This window comes from Balaenoptera physalus (assembly GCF_965194825.1).
Source record: "Balaenoptera physalus genome assembly, chromosome: 16".
Lineage (NCBI taxonomy): Eukaryota > Metazoa > Chordata > Mammalia > Artiodactyla > Balaenopteridae > Balaenoptera > Balaenoptera physalus.
Window position 1 is genome coordinate 30089799 of NC_138898.1, and position 14917 is coordinate 30104715.

Genomic DNA, 14917 nt, shown 5'->3' on the forward strand with positions numbered 1-14917 from the left:
TGTGAAGTGGAGTAGAGAGAGTGCTAGCTGGAGGACTGATATAGATTAAAAGGAGTTCTTTTCTTTGAGAAATTCTTAATTGTGTTTAAACGCTGTTATGAAAGGGCGTTAAAGCTAGGAGATGGTGTTAGAGGATCTACAGGACAAGGTTCCTAAGGGACTGAGATTCTTGGGAGGAATTGCAGAGAAGGAAGAAATTTGTAAATAAGGTGACTGGTAGCTAAGGGTGTCCCAGTCTAGTGGTTTCTCTTATCTCTGAAGTGAAGGCAAGGCCAACAGCCAAGGATATGAGAGGAGATGGTTGGAGAGGAGAGGAGGTTCTTTGAAATCACTGGAGCCTTAGAGAGAGAGCTGAGTAGGGAAATATAGAAAGATTGCAGAAAGTGTTCAGAGTTCCATTGAGGCAGAAACAGTGATCTTAACCTTATGGGTTGTTTGATTTTCTTAAGGAGCATTTGGCAGTCCAGGTGTAGGGCTGACAGTTGGATTAGTTCAGGGTTGGGGAATATTTCCCCCATGTAGGTGTAATAGAAGAACAACGTAGCTAAAGAATTTAGGATATTAGCAAGGTAGTGATTGAGCTAACACCAAGTTTTCTTGGTTGAGTAGAGAAGGAAATAAAGACAGAACAGAGATATTGGAAAGAAAATTAGAGGTTCAAGGGGCTGAAAGCCTGGGTGAGGTCAAAGTGCAGGTATAGTAGACATAATAGAGTGTGAACTGCAAGGGTAAGGGAGTATGGTTGGAGAGTGGGAAAGTATGATTCAGTATGAGAGCTTTTCCTGGTGCTGACAAAATCTAGAGTGGAGCCATTGTCATGACTGGCCCCAGTGGAGTGGAGGTATAAGGTCATTGGAGTTGAGGAAGTCAGGGAACTCAGAAACTTGTCTGGATGTGAATTGTGGCTGTCATCTGTAAAGATGTTGAAACAAAATCTTCCAGGAGAATATCAGGACTTTGAAATGGGAAGAAAACTGTGAGCCACAATGCAGTGTCTTCAGTGACAAGTGAGTGCCAGGAAATCATAAGGCAAAAAAGCCCTCAAGAACAGGGCGTATTAGAGCAGACTCCAGGAAAAATGGTTTGCATATGGCATCCTAGAGGACTGAGGAAGCCTCAACTGTACTTCCTGACTTTGCAGCTTTGGAATACTTGGAATGAAAGACTTGGAGACTGGAGGAGGGAAAGTAAGCATAGGTGTGGTTGCAGTTTAGTCAGGGTGTCAGAAGTCACAGGAATTTACCTGAGGGTCTTTATATCCTCTGGGAAGAATGAGGCCTTTACGATGGTTTTCCTGGTTGTGGTCCATGGATATACCTTGTTACTGACATGGCTCTTCTTAAATTCTGACACGCCTCTCACTCCCTAGTTTATGCATACAAATCCTCTCCAACTTGCCATCCAGTATGCATTTGTTCTTTTCCCTGAATTCTTTCACTTCACTTTCCTCTGCAGTTTCCTTCTTTTAGTTTTGCTTCTTATATTCATGCTTTGTAGTGAAATATATTTTCTTTTTAACTTACTTTTATTGATTATTTTTATTTAGAAAAATATCATGCTCCTTATTTGAAAAATCTTGGAAATAAAATACAATATAAAGAAAATAAAAATCAAAAAGTGCTATGCTAAAATGTTTATAGATTTTTCCTTCCAGTCTTACTTTCATGCATATACATTCATATACATACATAAATTTAGTTGAGATCAAATGGTATATTCAGAGGTTTTTTTTAGTATTTATTTACTTATTTTTTTATTATTTATTTGGTTGTGCCAGGTCTTACTAGCAGCTCTTGGGCTCCTTAGTTGCAGCTCTTGGGCTCCTTAGATGCAGCTCTCGGGCTCCTTAGTTGTGGTGTGTGAACTCAGTTGCAGCATGCATGTGAGATCTAGTTCCCTGACCAGGGATCAAACCTAGGCCCCCTGCATTCGGAGCACAGAGTCTTAACCACTGCACCACCAGGGAAGTCCCTATATTCAATTTTGATCTGACAGGTTTTTTTAAGCTTAAAAATGATGGGCTTGTTCCATTTTCTCAAATTCTTCGAATATAGCATATCGAATAGCAACAATTATTGTCTTGAATAGCAGCGTAATACTACTGACTTTTCCCTATTTTCCCTATTTTTGGGTATTTGGATTGTTTGTATTTTTCCACTTAATGAATAGCTCCATATCATTTTAATCTGAGTTTCAGATTATTTATATATACTCAAGAACAGAACCTTGGAAATGGGTCAGAAAACAATGTGGACACCTTTAAGATTCTTGTATAATCTTTCTGGAAAGGAATTTGTTATTATAGGCTAATTGGTATTCCCATCAGTAGTTTGAGTTCTATTTTGAGTACCAAGGAGCACAATTGCTTGGGTCATATGGTAAGAGTATGTTTAGTTTTGTAAGAAACCACCAAACTGCCTTCCAAAGTGTCTACACCATTTTGCATTCCCACAATGAATGAGAGTTTCTCCTGCTCCGCAGAAGCACCGGGATTTGATGTTGTCAGTGTTTTGGATTTTGGGCATTCTGATAAGTGTGTAGTGGTGTCTCATTATTTTAATTTGCAATTCCCTAATGACATATGTTGCTGAACATCTTTTCATATGCTTTTTTGCCATTTGTGTATCTTCTTTGGTGAGGTGTCTGTTCAGGTCTGTTTTTTAATTGAGTTGATAGTTTTTTTATTGTTGAATTTTAAGAGTTCTTTATTTTGGATAGCAGTCCTTTACCTGATGTGTGTTTGGCAAATATTTTCTCGCAGTCTGTGGCTTGTCTTCTCATTCTCTTGACATTGTCTTTTGCAGAGCAGAAGTTTTTAATTTTGATGAAGTGCAGCTTACTGATTATTTTTCTATGGCTCTGCCTTTGGTATTGTATCTTAAAAGTCATTGATAAACCCAAGGTCATGTAGTTTTCTCCTATGTTATCTTCCAGGAGTCTTTTGCATTTACATCTAGGTCTGTGATTCATTTTGAGTTAATTTTTGTGAAGAGTATAAGGTCTGTGTCTAGATTTTTTTTTTTTTGTATATGTATGCCGAGCTATTCCAGCACCATTTTTTTGAAAAGACGATCTTTGCTCCATTGTATTGCCTTTGCTCCTTTGTAAAAGATCCATTGACTGTATTTATGTGGGTCTATATCTGGATTCTGTCTCATGTTCCATTGGTCTATTTGTCTGTTCTTTCACCAATACCACACTGCCTTGATTACTATTTGCTTTTTTATATTACTATTTGCTTTTACAATAACCCTCCAACTTTGCTCTCTCTGCTTAGCTAGTATTGAGCTAGCTATTCTCAGTCTTTTGCATCTCTATATAACCTTAACCAGTTGTTGATATCCACAAAATAGCTTGGTAGGATTTTGACTGAGATTGCACTGAATCTATAAACCAAGTTGGGAAGAACTGACGTCTTGACAATATTGAGTCCTCCTATCCATGAACATTGTTTATGATTGATTTCTTTTATATTTTGTAGCTTTTATTTTTTTCTATTGTCAGATATTCCATTTTTACCTTTGTGATTTATTCCTTTGTGATTTCTTACATTGCATTTATGTTTAGAAAATCCTTCCTCACTCTGAACTCACATTTTCATTTATTCCCTCTTAAAATGTGTTTGTAAGCATTTAATTTTTCAGCCCATCTGGATCTTATTTTGATATATGGAATGAGGTGATGGTCTAACCCCCTCCCTGCAAATACATTGTTATTTTTCCTAAAACCATGTCCTATTGGTTTATCAAGAATAGACATGGATACATACATAATAATCAGCCTTCCAATCTGTTTTCTAAGCCTTATGGAGGGAATTGTATGCTTTCCCAATTTTGGATAATGGTCGGGGGGAAGAGTGGGGAACTGGTCAAATCTTGCATGGCTGTACCTCGGGAAAGCCACTGGCTGAACCCAAATTCCCTGCTAGGCATGGTTACTGGTACCAGAGGCAAACTCCTGGGATGTGCATAAACCACCTGCATTTCTCCATGCTCCCTCAGAGATTGTCATGTGCCACTTGGAGAGGCATGTTCTGATTCCCTTGGAGAGTCACTACCATATTAAATTACCTCTAGGCTGTGAGTCTTATGAAAATGGGACCTCTGAGTGTATTGCTCCCTAATTGTTTCCCTAGTACCTAGCTTAGTAAAGGGCATAGACATCTGAATGGATGAATGAGCCACTACTACCAATGGGAATGTGCCACAGCCCTCTGATATGGTTTGAAGTGAAATAAAAGGTTGAGAACAGCTGTATAATGTCTGCTTTGGAGGGCAGTACGTTCATGCAGTCAACCTACCTTCTCCATACTTCTCATTCTGAAGACACTAAAGCTGCACATAGCAATTAACTGGGAAGCTTTTAAACGGATTGCTACCTGCCTCTCACCCCCAGAGATGTAGTCTGGCACAGGGATTTTTTTTTTTTGTTAAGTTCTTTGAGTGATTCTAAAGTACAGCCAAGGTAGAGAACCACTGCTCTTACTTATAGTTGTGTAAAGATTCAATTAAGTAGCCAGATTCCTGGGGAATTGTGCTTACCAGACTCCCAAAAGATCATTGGTCCTGTGTGTGCACTTTAATAGCTAGGAAGAGTTTGCCCAAAATACTCCTTTGGTGAGTAGTTTGGACATAGTTACAGTATAATGGGACCCTATCTAAAATGGCTCTCTATTTTCCAGGTCAACATGGATTCCTGGTTCCTTCTTGTTCTGCTTGGCAGTGGTCTGATACATGTTGGTGCCAACAACACTACCATAGGTAAAGTGCCATTTGATAAGACTGGTATTTGGAATAGAATTTTGGTTTTATGTTTAATGACCCAAATTTGAAGGCCTCGGTGGTACTGAAGAAAGAAAAAATATTAAAGTTTTACTTAAAAGTGATAGTAGGGCTTCCCTGGTGGCGCAGTGGTTGAGAATCTGCCTGCCAATGCAGGGCACACGGGTTCGAGCCCTGGTCTGGGAAGATCCCACATGCCGCGGAGCAACTAGGCCCGTGAGCCACAGTTACTGAGCCTGCGCATCTGGAGCCTGTGCTCCGCAACGAGAGGCCACGATAATGAGAGGCCCACACACCGCGATGAAGAGTGACCCCCACTTGCCACAACTAGAGAAAGCCCTTGCACAGAAACGAAGACCCAACACAGCCATAAATAAATAAATAAATAAATAATTTTTAAAAAAGTGATAGTAAAATGTCTTTGCACATCTCTGGGTTATAGTGTATGCTATGCTCAGCAGTGTTCTATATACCATATACTACTTTAAATAAAGAGATTATGTATTCATTCCTGAAAAGTTAAAAAAAAGAAAAGAAAACGGTTGCTATTTAAGACTCATATATTGATTCTGAGAAACTAAGTAAAGAATCCAGTTTCTCCCTCCATTAGACAGTAATCCTTTGGAAGTGAGGGAAGGATTCAGCATTAAAAGAAGAGTATGTGCTACTTGGCATATACCCAGAGAAAACTGTAATTCAAAAAGATACATGCACCTCTATGTTCATAGCTGCACTGTTCACAATAGCAAGAACATGGAAACAACCTAAATGTCGATCAACAGATAAAGACGTGGTACATATATACAATGGAATACTACTCAGCCATAAAAAAGAATGAAAAAAAAAGAACGAATAATGCCATTTGTAGCTACATGGATACAACTAGAGATTATCATACTAAGTGAAGTAAGAAAGACAGATCCCATATGATACCATTTATATGTGGAATCTAAAATATGGCACAAATGAACCTATCTACAAAACAGAAGTAGAGTCACAGACATAGAGAACAGACTTGTGGTTCCAAGGGGGAGAGGAGGAGGGAGAGGGATGGACTGGGAGTTTGAGGTTGGTAGATGCAAACTATTACATTTAGAATGGATAAAGAACAGGGTCCTACTATATAGCACAGGGAGCTATATCCAATCTCCTGGGACAAACGATAATGGAAAAGAATATTAAAAAAGAATGTATATATATGTATAACTGAGTCACTTTGCTATACAGCAGAGATTGACACAACATTGTAAATCAATTATACTTCAATTTTTTAAAAAAGATAATAAAGTAAAAGAGTGTGAGTGTGTGTGTGTGTGTGTATCTGCTCATTGGTCTCCAAGTGTTTGAGAGTGTAGTAAGGGCTTGCTGCTTTGTGCCTCATACTGTTGAGCTCTCAAATTCTTTGTGTGATGTTTTCTTGTTTTTTCATGTTTGTAGTTTCACCTTCAGTAGGCGTTACAAGATCTACTAAAGCATCTACAGCAGAATCACTTAAAGAAGAGACCAAAACTTCAAATCCTACTTCTTCGGTAACTTCTCCTTCCTTGGCACCAACATTCAGCCCAAGCCTAACTCTGGGACCCACCTATGTAACCACTGTCAATTCTTCAGACTCTGACAATGGGACCACAAGAACAGTAAGCACCAATTCTGTAGTCACTGCAGTTTCACCAAATGGAACATGGCTTCCAGATAACCAGTTCACAGATACCAGAACAGAACCTTGGGAGGGGAATGCCAGCACTGCAGCAACCACTCCAGAAACCTTTCCTCCTTCAGGTACTAGAGGTGGTTTCTATTTGTTCTTTCTTTTCCTCTTTGAGTTTGTTCACCCTTTTATTATTCTTGTTTGTGTTTTCTAGCCGTAAAATTTCTTGAAATAAGTAAAATCGCCCAAGCACAAAGTAACGAAACCTAGATATAGGGGATTCTCAGGAATATCTGGTTAACACAGAGTTAAGAAGAAAGAAGATAGGGGACTTCCCCCGTGGTCCAGTGGTTAAGACTCTGCACTTCCAATGCAGGGGGCCCAGGTTCGATCCCTGGTCAGGGAACTGAGATCCTGTGTGCCATGTGGCCAAAAAAAAATAAAAGGAGGTAAGAAGATAGATTCTGGAGGTTATCCTGCTTTGCATGGGATCCTGGTTAGACTGGGGAGACTTAATCATGTTTAATGGTAGAGAAGAAGGTTGAAAATATAAGAGAAAGAGGAGAGCTAATTGATGATGCGAGAGACTGAAGATGAAAGGATAGTGAAACTGAGTAATAGTATTAGCCTTGAAAAGGAAGGGATCCATGGAGACCATGGGAAGGAGAAGGGGTCTGGGTGTCTATAACAATTAGATAAGAGTGGAAGGCCTGTGGCCAGGAGTAGAGTTAGGAAGAGGAATTGAGGGAAACAGTTAAGTTACACTGCCAGTTTGTTCAGGGCCTCAGCCCAGCCCACTTCTCTTCTTCAATCAGTCACTGGTTGAAGTGGAAGTGGCTTTGAAGATAGAATCAGAGACCTGAATCTGAGACCAGGTGGGGTAGGGCAAATTTCCGAGGACTGGAGGGGGGTCCCTCAAAGGGCTTCTGTGAGTAGTAAAGGAAATAATTGTTCCCTGACAGCTATATAATTGTCATTCCTTTTCTAGCACAAATCACTGTTACTCTTCTTTGGTCTTATCCCCTTGGCTCATATTTTTTCCTTGTTAGAAGGTGAGTGCCCCAGGTGGAATCACATATGGCTCCTGGGGGGCATATTTACTGAATTGAATCTCATTTGTTGATGACATCTTTTAGCTACACCTTACAACTCAGACCCTGCACCTGCCAGCTTTAATCCCATATTTTCTACTATAAAGGTTATGCAGCATTTGCAGTTAAGAGCACAATCTGCTGAGCCACACGACTTGATTTTGAATCCTAACTCTGCCATACACTAGCTGTGTGACAATAGGCAAGTCTATTTAACCTCTTTACCTCAGTTTCTTCATCAGTATATAAGAATGAATGATGATGATAGTACTTACTTCATAAAGGAGCTGTTAGGATTAAACAAGTTAATATGGGTAAAACGTTTATAATGGGGCCTACATATGGTAAGCACTAATTTTAAGTGTTAGGCATCGTACTACGAGTTTTATAGAAGTAATTCCTGTGAAGTATCCTATGGATCCTATTAAGTAGGTTCTATTTTATGTTTTATAGGTGAAGGAGTTTTACAGTGTTTTTCAAAGCACAGGTCATGATCGATTCTTGAAATCAGTTTAGTGAGCCACCACAAATTTGTGTGTGTGTGGATGGTCCTCTTCCATTTTTATTCTTTTCATGTTACATATATTATTTTGTAAAACCTTTGTTTCAGCTATACACAAACACATACTGAGTAATGGTGTAAAAATGTATTTCTTTCTGTAAATTATGGCCATTGCTTAGAGAGGAAAAGCAAAATAACTTGTATAAGCTGAAGTAGTAAATGGAAAAGGTGAGACTGTCACTGACTGTCTTCACAGCCTATGTTCTTCTATTCTGTACTGTCTTTCATTTAACAATTCTGTGAGATGACCAGGAGTAATTATCTCTTTTTAGTAGTTGCTTGATGTAAGACCTTAGAGGTTAAATAATTTGCCTTAGATCTGAAGGCTGTCAAGGAGCAAGTAAGACCTATTTCTCACTGCTGTTAGGGAACCGAGTTTTATATAATCCGCTGTAGGTCCAAATTATGCCATAGCTGAGAAACCAGTTACTATACAGTTAACACATTTCATGTCTCAGAGGAGGCTGAGACTGCCTTTCACTGGTGGCTCTTATTCAAGATCAGTAAAAGGAAAACTTTATGGTACATCAGGTGTTACAGCCTGAAACCCCACATCTGCCGTGTCACCACCATTTTATCAATCCTTCCATAATTGTTACATTGTAACTTTTGGTAAAATCAGTATTTGAGGGGCTTCCCTGATGGCGCAGTGGTTAAGAATCCGCCTGCCAATGCAGGGGACACGGGTTCGAGCCCTGGTCCAGGAAGATCCCACATGCCGCGGAGCAACTAAGCCCGTGTGCCACAACTACTGAGCCTGAGCTCTAGAGCCCGCAAGCCACAACTACTGAGCCCACATGCCACAACTACTGAAGCCCGCACACCTAGAGCCCGTGCTCTGCAACAAGAGAAGCCACAACAATGAGAAGCCCGTGCACCACAACGAGGAGTATCGCCCACTCACCGCAACTAAAGAAAGCTCGTGCGCAGCAACGAAGACCCAACACAGCCATAAATAAATAAATAAATAAATTTTTAAAAAATCAGTATTTGATGTTTTATATTACTATGACTATGTAATACTATTCCATGCTGAGCTGTGATGTTGACTATGTAATACTATTCCATGCTGAGCTGTGATGTGATTATTTTTTCTTTCTTGTACAATTTTTTCTGGATTTAATAATTACCTTTTATTTTTTGCTATTGGAAGCCACTTCTTCCCAGACTTTCCATAGCCTTGTAATACAGTTAGTTTTCCACAAAGTCAGACCTATTAGATAATCTGTTTATTTCTTTTTTACCTAGAGACCGTCCTCCTGAGTCCTCCATTGTCATTGTCTTATTGAAGCCTAGGTTTTTGGTTTTTTTGTTTTTTTTTTTTTTGAAGCCTAGGTTTTTTCTGATCACTAGGGCTGCTATTCAAGTGTCAGCCTGGGATTTCCCTTTTCTATCATTCTGGGAATTTCCTTTGCTGCTTCCTGGCTTCCATATTGTCTTCTTTCATGGATTACCCCATCACTTGGTAGAACATATCCTCCAGTAGCTTCCTGAGAACGGGGTCCATGGGAGGTAAATTGCATGAGGAATTACATGTCTAAAAATACCTTTAGGGATGTGTATAGAATTTGAGGAGATATTTTTTTTCCCTAGAATTTTTAAAGCATTGTCCTAACTGACTTCTAATTCCCAGGCTTGGAGAATTCTACTGCTATCCTGATTCCTAATTGTTTGTGTGTCTTTAAAAATCTTCTCTTCATCATTGGTGCCCTGAAATCTCATCGAAATGGGTCTTGATGTAGGTCTTTTTCTTTCATTAATTATTTTGGGATAGGAGCTTTGGAACTTTTCGTCCTTCAGTTCTGGAAATTTTTCTTGTATTGGTTCAAAAATGTTCTTCCCTCTTCCATTTTCTCTGTTCTGTTCGTCTAAAATCCTTATTATTTGAATATTGGACATATCCTGAATTAATTCTTTAATCTTAATTTTTCTTTCCTATTGACCTTTGCTTTGAGTTTGTTTTTCACTTTTCTAAAATAGCAAGTGTGTGTATATATATATACACACACACATACATACCTTTTTTCTTCCATTTATAACACAGATAATAAATGTACTGTGTACGTTTCTACACATTACTTTTTTCAGTTAGCCTATCATACTTTTTCTGTATTATAGTAAAGGGGCTACCTCATTGTATGGCTTTACCTTGATGTATTTATCCAGTCTGCCCTATTAGCCAATGTTAAGGTTGGGGGTTTTTTTTAATTAATTAATTAATCTATTTATTTATTTTGGGCTGCGTTGGGTCTTCGTTGCTGCGTGCGGGCTTTCTCTAGTTGCCGTGAGCAGGGGCTACTCTTCATTGTGGTGCACGGGCTTCTCATTGCGGTGGTTTCTCTTGTTGCGGAGCATGGGCTGTAGGCGCACGGGCTTTAGTAGTTGTGGCTCGTGGGCTTTAGAGCACAGGCTCAGTAGTTGTGGCGCACGGGCTTAGTTGCTCCGTGGCATGGGGGATCTTCCCGGACGAGGGATCGAACCCGTGTCCCCTGCATTGGCAGGTGGATTCTTAACCACTGCACCACCAGGGAAGTCCCCCCACTGTTTCAATGACTGTAACTTTATAAAATATTTAATGTCTGATAAGATGAGTCATCCCTTGTTAATCTTATTTTTCAGAATTTTGCTAGCAATTCTTGATTATTTTTCTTCATAAGTGTTATATAATCAACTTGTATAGCTGGAAAAAAGTTTTTATAGATCATGTTAAGTTTATAGATTAACAGGGACAATTGATATTTTTAATTCTTCCTATCTAAGAATGCTGCGTATTCCATTTGCTAAAGTCTTTTATTTTGTGTTTCTTGGAAGTGTTTTAAAATTTTCACCACTCGTGTTGCACGTGTTTTGTTCAGCTTATTTCTACATATTTCAAAGGTTTTTCTTTTTGTTTTGTTGTTTTTGTTTTTTGTTAGTATAGGTGGAATATGGTATCTTCTAACTGGTTGCTGTTGGGGCTATGAAACCTATTTTTTTTTAATTGAGATACAATTGACATATAACACTGTTTTAGTTTTAGCTGTACAACATAAGGCCATTGATTTTTGTACATACAATATATTTTATACTGATCATCTTAATTAATTTCCTTTGTGTTTGACATAATTTTCTTCAATTATCATAAGTTTTCAAATCATCTCATCTGCAAATACCTCTTTTTAAATTTCCAAGTTTTTAGATCTCTTTTCTTCTGTTTAAATGAATTGGTGAATACCTCTAGAACAAAGTTAGGAAATAATAGTAAAAGTAGATAGCCTTGTTTTGTACTTGACTCTAAGGAGGATGATCTCAGTTGTTTTTCATTAAACATGGTGTTGACTCTTGTGTTGAGATAAACATATTTATCGTGTTCAGGATTTATTGACTCATTCCTGTTTTAAAGAGTATTTATGTCAAGAAGTGGTGTTAAATTTTGCCAGTTGCCAGCTCAGCATCAATGAGCAAGATCTGTATGGGTTTTTTTCTTTTTTTATCATATGCTTCGGTGAATCATATTAATTGATTTTCTAATTTTGAACTATTTACATTCCAGCAAAAATAGCTCCACTTGGTCTTGTATTTTTCTTGAATGAACTGTTGCAATTTATTTGATATTATTTTATTTCAAATTTTTTCATTGATATTTTAAGTTATTTCTTTTTTTGTTAAAGATTTAATTTTTTATTTATTTTTGGCTGCTTTGGGTCTTTGTTGATGCACGTGGGCCTTCTCTAGTTGTGGAGAGCAGGGGCTGCTCTTCGTTGCAGTGCATGGGCTTCTTCTCGTGGTGGCTTCTCTTGATGCGGAGCACAGGCTCTAGGTGTGCAAGCTTCAGTAGTTGTGGCATGTGGGCTATAGAGCTCAGGCTCAGTAGTTGTGGCGCGCGGGCTTAGTTGCTCCACATCATGCGGGATCTTCCCGAACCAGGGATCGAACCCGTGTCCCCTGCATTGGCAAGTGGATTCTTATCCACTGCACCACCAGGGAAGTCCCTCTAAGTTATTTCTAAATGAGATTGGTATATGTGTTTCCTTTGTATGTATGCTATTTTTGATAAGTTTTGTTTGTCAGTGTTTTGTTTTGCTTCATAGAAAGAATTGAAGTTTACTTAGAAAATTTTGCATTTCATTTAGATTTTCAAAATTATTCAAATAGATTTGAGGAAAAGTCATCCCTTAGGGTTAATTTCTTACATAGCTGTGACTATTTCTTATTTTATATATTTAAGTCCTTTTTCCTATTTAGGTTGACTAACCATTTATCTATTTCATGGTTTGTTGCTTTTTTCTTCTAAAGAACCTGCTATTGTATATTTATTAGTTCTGTCATTTTTCAGTTTTTTATTTCATTAATTTCTTTTATTCTTATTTTTTCTGCTTTTCTTAGATTTATTTTGTGCTTTTTCTATCTTCCTGGATTGAATGCTTCATTTGTTTATTTTTATTCTTAATTAATATGTATGTAATGCTATGAATTTTTTATAAGCACAGCTTTAGGCATATCCTATAAGTGTTCCTGTAGGTAGTTATATTAGTTAGGGAGTGGTCTAAACTACTCTGACAAAGACATACCAAAATTCATTGACCACTTAAGTCACTTAAGACACAGACGTGTTCTCTCCCCTTTCACATTCCAGAAGTAGACAGAGGGGCTTTGCCTCATCAGAGACCAAATTCCTTTTTTCTTGTGCCTCTGGTCCTGACAGTTGCCCTCATCTGCTTGGTCAAGAGATGGCTCTCATCACTGGGTTCTGGTTCCAGCCCCTGGGAAGGAGCAACAGAGGAAATAGTTACAAACAATTTATTTTCCAAAGGGTGTGACCCAGAAGTTACTCTCATTGCTTTTGTTCACATCACACTGACTGGAATTCTTCATATGACTGCACCTAGAGTCTCAGAAATGTAGTCTCTAAATGGACAGGTTTGTGCTCAGCTAAAAGTGGGGGATGTTCTGTACTAAAGGCAAGAAGAGGAAGAGACTGATATTGGGGGAGCGTCGGTAGATTCTGCTGCAAGTGTGATTTGTTATTTGTTTAGGCATTTTGCAGTTCGGTTTTGATTTTAATTTTCAAGTGTTTTCTTACTTTGTTAATTTCTAGTTTTATTGCATCATGATAAAAGATATTGTCTGTACTGTTTCTACTATGAGGAATTTATAAGGGCTTGTGGATATTTCATAAGCCTTTGAAAAGGTTTTTTCTGTTAGTATACAGAGTTTGGTCTATGCCATTTAGATTTTATTATCTATTATCATTTAGGTCTTTTATATTTTTAACTTAATTTTGTCCTGTTGCATTTTAATGGCTTAAAAAGACATAAAGACCTCAAGTACCATTGTGTTTATATTTCTCTTGGCATTCTTGTATTTTTTATGAATGTTGACGCTGCATTGTTTTTGTACTCAGGGAGAAGGACAAACCATCGATAAAAGTTTAGTGAATCTGGGCAGTCTTATTTCCCAGTTGTTGGAGGGTGCCTCATTGTAGCTCCAACATACACAAAGGGAAAAGTATCCATATTCCTAGAGCTTATTTTGTTTTACATTAGATTGAATAATAATGTTTGTCTTTAATCTGAGTGAATGTTTCTATTTTTTTTACTTATTACACAGGTAATTCTGACTCCAAGGACAGAAGAGGTGAGCCATTCACCTTATGTTTCTTGTCCTTTTTACAGTGTACAATATTTGTTGCGTTTCCTCTGCTCAGTCTGTGGTAACCTTGTGCATCTCTGACTGTTACATGTTTATTTTTCCTTAAGTTGTTTCCATATTAACCTCATGGAGAAGAGTAACAGAAATAAGTATTCATTACGTTTTTAAATGTAGATGTTGTTTTTTCCCCTAGTCTATAAAATGTTGACCTCTTGTCACTTTATATGGACTTTATGGATTTTCAGCCCTCATGTGTAACGTCCCTATGACTGGAGATGTTATGTCAGTGGTCTAAGCAGGACTGCAGAATCCCTGTTCACCAGAGAATAGAATACATGGGTACTCTTGTAGAAGTGGCATATTTCTCTTAGGACAACAGTAAGGCTACCATCAAAGAGCATAAGATAGATTATCCAATGGTCTAAGAAATGATCATTGCATTTAAATTTGGAAAATGTTAATCTGTGCAGCAATTTTTCTCATCTTGATTTCCTATTTTATCAAATCAGGCTTCTTGTGTTTTGTTTTGTTTTGTTTTTTTCTGATTCCATTATTTAACCATGCACAATTTTTCCTGCATAAGTAATGGAACACTTGAAGGCTTATGAAGTCCCATTAAGTAGGGAGCATTTGAATCAGAAAAGTACATACTCTGTACAGCAACTATAACTTAAGAAAGGAAAGAAAAGTAGATACTATAACCCAAAGTGTTGCCCATCTGCCACTGTGTTTGGTGAGGAACAGTGAGGTGTTATCATACTGTGTACAGATTTCCCTTGATTTTCCAGCTCTCGCTTTCTTAAACTCAAGAACTAGATTTGATTACTGTAGTGCCCTTGCTATTCACTTTCACTAACCAGATTCTCACTATCAAATGTAGAACTTAATAGATTTATGTTGCAATAGATACTTATATTTGCTCCCTAAAACTGCTCTTTTAACTAATCTTATAATAAAATCAGAAGTCAAAGTGGTAGCCTTCAAAATTAAACATAGGATCTCTGATTCCTTCCTCTACTTAGTGTGTATTTTCTTACTCTTCAGCCTTTTTCTTGCCCCAGATATTATCCCTGTTTTACCTAGCTGACGAATATAGATGTGAGTAGTTTCAGTATTATGATTAAAAAGAAATAAATTACCTTAATTATCTAGATTATTGCTAATTGTGACATACTAATATAATAAATCTTTTTAAGTTTAAAAA

The 14917-nt window shown here is 37.8% G+C and overlaps 1 protein-coding gene and 1 long non-coding RNA gene across 4 annotated transcripts in view; one reads left to right on the forward strand and one right to left on the reverse strand.

The window, feature by feature from the left end:
* Positions 1-14917, reverse strand: part of LOC309644681 — a 236613-nt gene that overhangs the window by 136264 nt on the left and 85432 nt on the right. The gene's annotated exons all lie outside the window — the stretch shown is intronic.
* Positions 1-14917, forward strand: part of PTPRA (protein tyrosine phosphatase receptor type A) — a 186121-nt gene that overhangs the window by 111570 nt on the left and 59634 nt on the right. The window contains exons 3-5 of one of the 3 annotated variants that reach the window (XM_082428497.1): positions 4682-4760; positions 6219-6560; positions 13672-13698. In XM_082428497.1, coding sequence (XP_082284623.1) covers positions 4688-4760; positions 6219-6560; positions 13672-13698 — 442 coding nt within the window. In that variant the 5' untranslated portion in view covers positions 4682-4687. Of the gene's footprint in view, positions 1-4681; positions 4761-6218; positions 6561-13671; positions 13699-14917 lie in introns of those variants that run through there. The other 2 variants (XM_082428498.1, XM_082428499.1) reach the window with 2 other exon arrangements.